The sequence below is a fragment of the Rutidosis leptorrhynchoides genome, chromosome 5 (assembly GCF_046630445.1).
Source record: "Rutidosis leptorrhynchoides isolate AG116_Rl617_1_P2 chromosome 5, CSIRO_AGI_Rlap_v1, whole genome shotgun sequence".
Classification (NCBI taxonomy): Eukaryota; Viridiplantae; Streptophyta; class Magnoliopsida; order Asterales; family Asteraceae; genus Rutidosis; species Rutidosis leptorrhynchoides.
The window spans coordinates 40,830,631-40,842,263 of NC_092337.1; the positions used below are offsets into that span (position 1 = coordinate 40,830,631).

The 11,633-nt window shown below is 39.2% G+C and overlaps 2 protein-coding genes across 2 annotated transcripts; both read right to left on the minus strand.

Moving 5' to 3' along the window:
• Nucleotides 1-6,665: 6,665 nt before the first annotated feature.
• On the minus strand, nucleotides 6,666-8,219 carry LOC139848542 (uncharacterized). Its single transcript, XM_071838270.1, has one exon. It carries the CDS (start codon nucleotides 8,217-8,219, stop codon nucleotides 6,666-6,668), a length of 1,554 nt encoding a protein of 517 aa, XP_071694371.1.
• A 255-nt stretch (nucleotides 8,220-8,474) lies between these two features.
• On the minus strand, nucleotides 8,475-10,655 carry LOC139848543 (uncharacterized). Its single transcript, XM_071838271.1, has one exon. It carries the CDS (start codon nucleotides 10,653-10,655, stop codon nucleotides 8,475-8,477), a length of 2,181 nt encoding a protein of 726 aa, XP_071694372.1.
• Nucleotides 10,656-11,633: the final 978 nt, after the last annotated feature.

An 11,633-nucleotide genomic window follows, 5' to 3' on the forward strand; every position in this document is an offset into this window, starting at 1 on the left:
ACCACAAAAGTCTTCAACACATATTTAATCAGAAACAACTGAATATGAGGCAGCGTAGGTGGATTGAATTATTGAATGATTACGACTTTGAGATTCGTTACCACCCGGGGAAGGCAAATGTGGTAGCCGATGCCTTGAGCAGGAAGGACAGAGAACCCATTCGAGTAAAATCTATGAATATAATGATTCATAATAACCTTACTACTCAAATAAAGGAGGCGCAACAAGGAGTTTTAAAAGAGGGAAATTTAAAGGATGAAATACCCAAAGGATCGGAGAAGCATCTTAATATTCGGGAAGACGGAACCCGGTATAGGGCTGAAAGGATTTGGGTACCAAAATTTGGAGATATGAGAGAAATGGTACTTAGAGAAGCTCATAAAACCAGATACTCAATACATCCTGGAACGGGGAAGATGTACAAGGATCTCAAGAAACATTTTTGGTGGCCGGGTATGAAAGCCGATGTTGCTAAATACGTAGGAGAATGTTTGACATGTTCTAAGGTCAAAGCTGAACATCAGAAACCATCAGGTCTACTTCAACAACCCGAAATCCCGGAATGGAAATGGGAAAACATTACCATGGATTTCATCACTAAATTGCCAAGGACTGCAAGTGGTTTTGATACTATTTGGGTAATAGTTGATCGTCTCACCAAATCAGCACACTTCCTGCCAATAAGAGAAGATGACAAGATGGAGAAGTTAGCACGACTGTATTTGAAGGAAGTCGTCTCCAGACATGGAATACCAATCTCTATTATCTCTGATAGGGATGGCATATTTATTTCAAGATTCTGGCAGACATTACAGCAAGCATTAGGAACTCGTCTAGACATGAGTACTGCCTATCATCCACAAACTGATGGGCAGAGCGAAAGGACGATACAAACGCTTGAAGACATGCTACGAGCATGTGTTATTGATTTCGGAAATAGTTGGGATCGACATCTACCGTTAGCAGAATTTTCCTACAACAACAGCTACCATTCAAGCATTGAGATGGCGCCGTTTGAAGCACTTTATGGTAGAAAGTGCAGGTCTCCGATTTATTGGAGTGAAGTGGGGGATAGACAGATTACGGGTCCGGAGATTATACAAGAAACTACCGAGAAGATCATCCAAATTCAACAACGGTTGAAAACCGCCCAAAGTCGACAAAAGAGCTACGCTGACATTAAAAGAAAAGATATAGAATTTGAAATTGGAGAGATGGTCATGCTTAAAGTTGCACCTTGGAAAGGCGTTGTTCGATTTGGTAAACGAGGGAAATTAAATCCAAGGTTTATTGGACCATTCAAGATTATTGATCGTGTCGGACCAGTAGCTTACCGACTTGAGTTACCTCAACAACTCGCGGCTGTACATAACACTTTCCACGTCTCGAATTTGAAGAAATGTTTTGCTAAAGAAGATCTCACTATTCCGTTAGATGAAATCTAAATCAACGAAAAACTCCAATTCATCGAAGAACCCGTCGAAATAATGGATCGTGAGGTTAAAAGACTTAAGCAAAACAAGATACCAATTGTTAAGGTTCGATGAAATGCTCGTAGAGGACCCGAGTTCACCTGGGAGTGTGAAGATCAGATGAAGAAGAAATACCCGCATCTATTTCAGAAGATTCGTCAACACCTTCAACAGCATAAAATTTCGGGACGAAATTTATTTAACGGGTAGGTACTGTAGTGACCCGAACTTTTCCATGTTTATATATATTAATTGAGATTGATATTTACATGATTAAATGTTTCCAACATGTTAAGCAATCAAACTTGTTAAGACTTGATTAATTAAAATATGTTTCATATAGACAATTGACCACCCAAGTTGACCGGTGATTCACGAACGTTAAAACTTGTAAAAACTATATGATGACATATATATGGATATATATATAGTTAACATGATACTATGATAAGTAAACATATCATTAAGTATATTAACAATGAACTACATATGTAAAAACAAGACTACTAACTTAATGATTTTTAAACGAGACATATATGTAACGATTATCGTTGTAAAGACATTTAATGTATATATATCATATTAAGAGATATTCATACATGATAATATCATGATAATATAATAATTTAAAATCTCATTTGATATTATAAACATTGGGTTAACAACATTTAACAAGATCGTTAACCTAAAGGTTTCAAAACAACACTTACATGTAACGACTAACGATGACTTAACGACTCAGTTAAAATGTATATACATGTAGTGTTTTAATATGTATTTATACACTTTTGGAAGACTTCAATACACTTATCAAAATACTTCTACTTAACAAAAATGCTTACAATTACATCCTCGTTCAGTTTCATCAACAATTCTACTCGTATGCACCCGTATTCGTACTCGTACAATACACAGCTTTTAGATGTATGTACTATTGGTATATACACTCCAATGATCAGCTCTTAGCAGCCCATGTGAGTCACCTAACACATGTGGGAACCATCATTTGGCAACTAGCATGAAATATCTCATAAAATTACAAAAATATGAGTAATCATTCATGACTTATTTACATGAAAACAAAATTACATATCCTTTATATCTAATCCATACACCAACGACCAAAAACACCTACAAACACTTTCATTCTTTAATTTTTTTCATCTAATTGATCTCTCTCAAGTTCTATCTTCAAGTTCTAAGTGTTCTTCATAAATTCTACAAGTTCTAGTTACATAAAATCAAGAATACTTTCAAGTTGGCTAGCTCACTTCCAATCTTGTAAGGTGATCATCCAACCTCAAGAAATCTTTGTTTCTTACAGTAGGTTATCATTCTAATACAAGGTAATAATCATATTCAAACTTTGATTCAATTTCTATAACTATAACAATCTTATTTCAAGTGATGATCTTACTTGAACTTGTTTTCGTGTCATGATTCTGCTTCAAGAACTTCGAGCCATCCAAGGATCCGTTGAAGCTAGATCCATTTTTCTCTTTTCCAGTAGGTTTATCCAAGGAACTTAAGGTAGTAATGATGTTCATAACATCATTCGATTCATACATATAAAGCTATCTTATTCGAAGGTTTAAACTTGTAATCAGTAGAACATAGTTTAGTTAATTCTAAACTTGTTCGCAAACAAAAGTTAATCCTTCTAACTTGACTTTTAAAATCAATTAAACACATGTTCTATATCTATATGATATGCTAACTTAATGATTTAAAATCTGGAAACACGAAAAACACCGTAAAACCGGATTTACGCCGTCGTAGTAACACCGCGGGCTGTTTTGGGTTAGTTAATTAAAAACTATGATAAACTTTGATTTAAAAGTTGTTATTCTGAGAAAATTATTTTTATTATGGACATGAAACTATATCCAAAAATTATGGTTAAACTCAAAGTGGAAGTATGTTTTCTAAAATGGTCATCTAGACGTCCTTCTTTCGACTGAAATGACTACCTTTACAAAAACGACTTGTAACTTATTTTTCTGACTATAAACCTATACTTTTTATGTTTAGATTCATAAAATAGAGTTCAATATGAAACTATAGGAATTTGATTCACTCAAAACGGATTTAAAATGAAGAAGTTATGGGTAAAACAAGATTGGATAATTTTTCTCATTTTAGCTACGTGAAAATTGGTAACAAATCTATTCTAACCATAACTTAATCAACTTGTATTGTATATTATGTAATCTTGAGATACCATAGACACGTATACAATGTTTCGACCTATCATGTCGACACATCTATATATATTTCGGAACAACCATAGACACTCTATATGTGAATGTTGGAGTTAGCTATACAGGGTTGAGGTTGATTCCAAAATATATATAGTTTGAGTTGTGATCAATACTGAGATACGTATACACTGGGTCATGGATTGATTCAAGATAATATTTATCGATTTATTTCTATACATCTAACTGTGGACAACTAGTTGTAGGTTACTAACGAGGACAGCTGACTTAATAAACTTAAAACATCAAAATATATTAAAAGTGTTGTAAATATATTTTGAACATACTTTGATATATATGTATATATTGTTATAGGTTCGTGAATCAACCAGTGGCCAAGTCTTACTTCCCGACGAAGTAAAAATCTGTGAAAGTGAGTTATAGTCCCACTTTTAAAATCTAATATTTTGGGATGAGAATACATGCAGGTTTTATAAATGATTTACAAAATAGACACAAGTGCGTGAAACTACATTCTATGGTTGAATTATCGAAATCGAATATGCCCCTTTTTATTAAGTCTGGTAATCTAAGAATTAGGGAACAGACACCCTAATTGACGCGAATCCTAAAGATAGATCTATTGGGCCTAACAAACCCCATCCAAAGTACCGGATGCTTTAGTACTTCGAAATTTATATCATATCCGAAGGGTGTCCCGGAATGATGGGGATATTCTTATATATGCATCTTGTTATTGTCGGTTACCAGGTGTTCACCATATGAATGATTTTTATCTCTATGTATGGGATGTGTATTGAAATATGAAATCTTGTGGTCTATTATTATGATTTGATATATATAGGTTAAACCTATAATTCACCAACATTTTTGTTGACGTTTTAAGCATGTTTATTCTCAGGTGATTATTAAGAGCTTCCGCTGTCACATACTTAAATAAGGACGAGATTTGGAGTCCATGCTTGTATGATATTGTGTAAAAACTGCATTCAAGAAACTTATTTTATTGTAACATATTTGTATTGTAAACCATTATGTAATGGTCGTGTGTAAACGGGATATTTTAGATTATCGTTATTTGATAATCTACGTAAAGCTTTTTAAACCTTTATTGATGAAATAAAGGTTATGGTTTGTTTTAAAATGAATGCGGTCTTTGAAAAACGTCTCATATAGAGGTCAAAACCTCGCAACGAAATCAATTAATATGGAACGTTTTTAATCAATAAGAACGGGACATTTCACTCACTCCGATGCTAAGCCTGTGGAGCTTCTTGCTTTGGTAGCGGAACAATGATCTTGGTAGTCTTTTATGACCTTCTTTTGATGTGATGATCTGTACTCTAATTACTTTGTGTTAATCGTACTTTTACCAGGCCTGCGTGCCTGTTGATTTGGGGCTATGTTGCCCGTGAACAATTTCTGTGTGGTGTTAGATTATCGTACCTGTTTGCTTGTTACTCTACTTATTACCTATGCAGGTTGCTTATTTGTGGAGTACTTTGCAATAGCTTGGGTACACCTCTTGGGTTACCTTATTGCTAGAGTTTAACAAATATTCTTTTTGAGAATATCTTGCAATAGCTTCGGTGTACCTCTTGGGATACCTCTTGCTTATTGCTAAGTTTTTATAAGTATTCCTGTTGGGAATATTTTGCAATAGCTTCTGTATACCTCTTGGGATACCTCTTGCTTATTGTTAAGCTTTTATAAGTATTCCTCTTGGGAATATTTTGCAATAGCTTCGGTATACCTCTTGGGATACGTCTTGCTTATTGCTAAGCTTTTATAAGTATTCCTCTTGAGAATGTTTTGCAATAGCTTCGGTATACCTCTTGGGATACCTCTTGCTTATTGCTAAGCTTTTATAAGTATTCCTCTTGGGAATATTTTGCAATAGCTTCGGTATACCTCTTGGGATACCTCTTGCTTATTGCTAAGCTTTTATAAGTATTCCTCTTGAGAATATTTTGCAATAGCTTCGGTATACCTCTTGGGATACCTCTTGCTTATTGCTAAGCTTTTATAAGTATTCCTCTAGGGAATGTTTTGCTTAATGAGTATTACAACATTCACGCTTGATGTTTCCAAAAGATAGTAGGATTTCATTCAAATTTCTTGTGGTGGGAAGCGTATAAGTTTCGACTACCCATTACAAGTTTTCCTACTTACATGCGACTAGAAATCTAAAAGTAAAACTTTCGAAGGTTTACCCCATTCCAGGTTCTGGGGATCTATTTTCCTTCCGTGGTTTCAAGCCTGTATGAACCGTCCCCAAAAGCTTCGGAGATTACGTACGGGCCTTCCCAAGTCGGACCCATCTTTCCTTCATATTCCACTTTACTAGTGCTGTTGAGCCTTAGGACATAGTCTCCGACCTTGTAAACCGACGGTTTGACTCTCTTGTTGTAATACTTTTCGATTGCTTTCTTGTATGCTACTTCTCGAATTAACGCAGCCTCCCTCCTTTCCTCATAAGGTCAAGGTTGAGACGGAGATTTTCCTCATTTGCTTCGAGGTTTGCGGTCCTATTGGTTAGTACCTGTATCTCCGCTGGTAATACTGCCTCAGTTCCATAAACCAAACTATATGGGGTTTCTCCATTACTCCTCTTGGGAGTGGTTCGGTGGGCCCATAGAACTAGGGGGAGTTCTTCCATCCATCCCTGATGGCATTTACCCAATCGTTTCTCAAGACCTTTTAAGATGTCCCTGTTGGTTACTTTGACCTGTCCATTCCCTTGTGGGTGGTAAACGGAGGTAAAAGTTTGTTTTATCTGTAGCTTCTCGCAGAACCCTGGGAATATACCCTCAGCGAATTGTTTCCCATTATCCGAGATGATTTCTTGGGGTATTCCAAACCGACATACAATGTGCTCCCAAACGAACTTTTCTATGTGCTTCCCTGTGGTGGTGCTTAGCGGTTTTGCTTCCGTCCATTTTGTGAAGTAGTCTATTGCGACCACCAACCACTTTTAACCTCCCGGTGCTTCGGTTAGCGGACCTACTAGGTCTATGCCCCACTTAAAGAAAGGCCATGCTGATAACACTGATATCATTTCTTGTTTTGGCTGTTTCTGAACTTTAGCGTGGATCTGGCATGGCTCACAGGTTCGTAAGAGCGTGACTGTATCTTCGTGCATGGTTGGCCAGTAATACCCCATCCTTAGTATCTTTGCCACTATTGACCTTGGTCCGGTATGGAGTCTACAGATGCCGTCGTGCATTTCCCTGATGATTATCGAAGCTTGGTTCGGCCCAACACAGCGAAGCCACGGGGTGAGGAAAGATTTTTGGTATAAAGCTCTGTTCATTATCTTGTATGATGGTGCCTTGATCAGGATCTTTCTTGCCTCTTTTTTGTCTTCCGGTAATATTCCGAGCTCCAAATATTCCCTTAGCGGCTTCATCCACGTGTTTTCTTCTTCGATGATTAGGTCGTGGACTTCTTGAGCTTCGATGGATCTTTTTTCTAACACTTCAACCAACACTTCCTTTGCCAGGTGTGCGCAGGTGATGGAGGCTAACTTGCTCAGAGCATCTGCTTTTTTGTTTTGACTTCTCCTCACATGTTCTATTGTGAAGCTTCTGAAGCTTTCTACAAGTTCTCTGACTTTCGACAGATAGAGTTGTATGATTGGCTGTCTTGCTTCGAAGATACCCAGGACTTGGTTTGCGATGAGTTGCGAGTCTACGAAGGCTTTCAAATGTTCAATTTTCATTTCCTTTGCTATTATGAGCCCGGCGAGCAGAGCTTCGTATTCTGCTTCATTATTAATTGTGCTGAACTCGAAACGAAGCGTGTAAGTAAACTCTTGTCCCTCTGGATTAATTAACATAAGTCCTGCCCCCGAGCCATCAGAGCTAGAGGCTCTATCAGTGAACAATTTCCATTCCTTCGTTTCAATAGTCGGAGTGATAATTTGTGCGAAGGTGGAGTAGTTTTCTTCATTTGTTTCTGTTGTTTCTGCCATGAAGTCTGCCAGCACTTGAGCTTTGATTGAATGGCGAGCTTGGAAGTCGATGTCGTGCTCCCCGAACTCTATGGCCCATTTGGCCATCCTTCCCGACTTTTCTGACCTCATAAGAACCTGTCTGATTTGCTTGTTAGTTAACACAATAATAGGGCGGGCTTGGAAATACCTCCGTAGTTTCCTCGCAGTGTGAACCAGAGCAAGTGTGAGCTTTTCGAGCTCTGGGTAGTTGACTTCTGCACCTTGTAGGACTCGGCTTACGAAATATATCGGGACCTGTACCCTTTCGCGTTCTGCCACTAACACCGCACTGATGCATTCCTTGGACGTGGCTAGATAGAGGTACAGTGTTTCTCCTATCTGAGGTGACGTCAGTGTTGGCAAATTAGCTATGTGTGCCTTCATATCAATGAAAGCCCTATCAGCTTCCTCGGTCCATATTATTTTCTTCGCTCCCAAGCATCCCTTTAAAACTTTAAGGAAAGGCAATTGCCTCTCAGCCCCCTTGGACAGGAAACGACTTAACGACGCTAGCTTCCCGTTTAAACTCTGCATTTCTTTGACCGTGGTTGGGGTTTTGAGTTGTTGGAGCTTGTCTATTTTCTCTGGGTTTGCTATGATCCCTTTCTAGGTGATATTATACCCTAGGAACTTTCCTTCCTCTACCCCGAATGAACACTTCTTGGGATTTAACTTCATGTTGACTGATCGAAGGGTGTTGAAGGTTTCTTGAATGTCTGTCAGCAAAGTGCTTTCTTCGGGACTCTTAATCACCATGTCATCGACATAAGCTTCCAGGTTTCTCCCTAGTTACTTACGGAAAACTTTGTCCACCAGTCTTTGGTAGGTAGCTCCGGCGTTTTTCAATCCGAAGGGCATTTTCCTATAGCAATATATTCTCTTGCTTGTGAAGAACGATGTCTTCTCCTCATCTTCTTCAGCCATTTGAATCTGGTGGTAGCCTTTGTAGGCATCGAGGAAGCACTTGTACTTGTACCCAGTTAGGGATTCTACCTTCCAATCGATCTCCGGTAGGGGGTAGCAATCCTTGGGGAAAGCTTTGTTGATATTTGTGAAATCGACGCACATTCTCCACCCTCCGTCAGATTTCTTCACCATGACGGGGTTAGCAACCCAGGTGGGATATTTTGCTTCTCGGATAATACCAGCCTGGAGCAGTTCTTCAACTTCCTTGCAAGCAGCCTCATCTCTTTCATTGGCAAGGTTTCTTTTCTTTTGATGTATGGGCTCTAGGTGTTTATATTCATTGAGCTTGTGTTCCATAGAGAAGGTTGTCCTGTCGATACTGAGCACCCGAGGAATACCTGTCATATCTCCGTATTCCCAAGCGAAGCTGTCGATGTTGGCCTGCAGTAGTTTACGAAGCTTCTTCTTCGTTTTCGGAGGTAGTGAACCTCCAATAACTACTTGTTGCTCGGGGAACAGGGGGTTGACGGAGATCTTATCTTCGTTCGACCCTTCTTCTCGGGTTTCAAGGATACATTCTCCTGGTCTTTCCTCTGTTTCCCTGATTGCCATGATAACCTTCTCTCGATCATAGGTGGAAGCTAGGGTACCAATTCCTTCAGGTGTGTAGAACTTCACTAGTTGATGTATGGTAGATGCAATTATCCCCATTTTCATCATGGCCACCCTTCCTAGTAGGATGTTGTGCTGCGAGACGGCTCTGACTACTACAAAATCTAGCGTTTCTATTCTGGATATTGGCGGCTCTCCGATGGTGAAGTCGAGGTCAACTTCTCTGATTGGCCAACATCTTTCCCTAGAGAATCTGATTAGGGGTACCCTTGGTGGACTCAGGCGAGCTTTAATGGCGGGGCTAAGCTGGTCGAAACAATGCTCATACATAATGTCGCATGCGCTACCACCAACCAGGTAAACTCGATGTACCTCTCTTTCAAAGATTCGCCCGTTGATTGTGACGGGTTTGTCGGAGGGAGTGATGGTATCTAAGGCTGGGAAAGAGATCTCTTCCCAATCTATCACTCCATTCTTTCTCCCCCTTTTGTAAGTTCTTATCTTTTCCACTGCGAAGCATTCTGCAACCATTAGTATGGCATTGTTTGCATCTGGCTTCTTTTCTTCGGGTCTGGGTTCCTGCTTCGGCACCTTCGGGTTGTGTATGCCTTTCACCAAGTGCGTTAGTTTCCCGGACCTAACTACTTCTTCTATGGCTTGCCTCAGTTGTATGCAGTCGTCCGTTTCATGCCCGAAGTCATTATGAAAGTCACAAAATTTGCTTGTGTCCCTCATCTTTCCCTTGCTGTTTAGCTTCGGTGGAGCTTTGAAAGCTTGGGCTACCTTCTCGGTAGCTAGGATTTCCTTGGGTGACTTCATCAGCATTCCAAGGATACCAGAGGTGTTTTCCCTTCTATAGGGGGAGAACCTATTTCGCTCGTTCTTTCGCCCGGACTTTTCTTCACGGTGACTTGGTTTTTCTTTTCGTTTAAAACCTTGTGTTTCTCCGTAGACGAAGCTATTCGCAGTATCCTTTGCATCTAGCCAAACGTATGCTTTGTCTAGTAACATTTCATAAGTGTCGGGAAGATCTCGGCTGAGATGTTCCACTAATGCTCGCGTTCTGCAACCGTATAAGAGTCCCGAGATCCTTTGCGACTCGGGGAGTCCGGGAATCTGCTGAGTTTCGTCCGTAAACCGGACGAGAAAATCCCTCAAAGCTTCTCCATCTTTCTGCTTGATGCTGTGGGCAGCGACATGATTCTTCTTATGTTTCTTTTGCTGTCTAAATTTCGACCTGAAGAGTCGTTTCAGGTCCTCGAAGATGGAGATAGAATCCTTCGCTAGAGAGTCGAACCAGACTCTCGCATCACTTTTGAGCACATACGAGAACGCGTGACAAGCCACAGCTGTATCCCACCGTGACATTCGAGCCACTCCCTCGAAGATGTTTATAAAATTGTCAGGGTCGTCTTTCCCTTCGTAATATCCCAAGTGGGAAGGTATCTTCATCCCGATTGGGAGTTTTCTGGCTCTTCCAAGGTTGATCTAAGCATCCGCCAGCACTTCCGTTTACTTCGTGATGGAGGTTGTTTGCTGCGAGGGTCCCTCCGATACAAGCATTCTGGAAATGTAAACTAACCCATGGGCTACCTCCGTTCCAAAATTGCGACCCAAGAGACAACGTAGCGTTTGGCTAAGTTACCAGGGGAATGATTCCCGGGGTTGGTAAGACAGTATCAGTGTTGGCTATTATAACGACTCTCATTTTTCCATACTACATTTCTCATATTTCCATTCAATACTTTTCCTTATTAATTGCCCAATAAAATAGTTAAACTTAATAAGTAAACTTTAATCGATAAAGGTTAGGCGTTAAGAATTATAAAATACGATAATTAACTTTGTACACTAATTGATAAGTTAATAAAAATAATAAGTTAATAAACCTTTGTGAGTAAATAAATAACTAAAAAGACTTGTGTAATTAAAATGAATAAACTTGAATAATTAAGGGTTATTAAGCTAAATTAAAGTACAAGGACTTAAGTGAAAATATTAAAACCCTAGCTCATAAAACCCTAGCCAATTTGGAAGGGTAAAATTAACCATATACCCCTCAAATTTTCGGCCCAAATCACTAACCCTAACCCTTTTTCCAAGCTAACTTGATCCCTAAGTAATTCCTTATAAAATCTTAATTCTAGAATGCTCCTATCCTCCCTATAAATAGACCCCTAGGCTAAACCATTCCATGTACCAAATCATAATTACATCCCTCACTCAAAAATCTCTCTCTCCCTCTCCAATTTTCGGCCAAAACCGAAAATTCCCCACCACCATCGAAATCCTTAGGGTTTCCAAGAAATCTTCAAGTGTTCTTCGCGTTCTTCGTGTTCTTCAAGAATCTTCAAGGTGTTCTTCAAGATATTCAAGGCTTTGATCTTCCATCTTCATCAATTTCTTCTTTTCTTTGTTAATCTTCTTGAA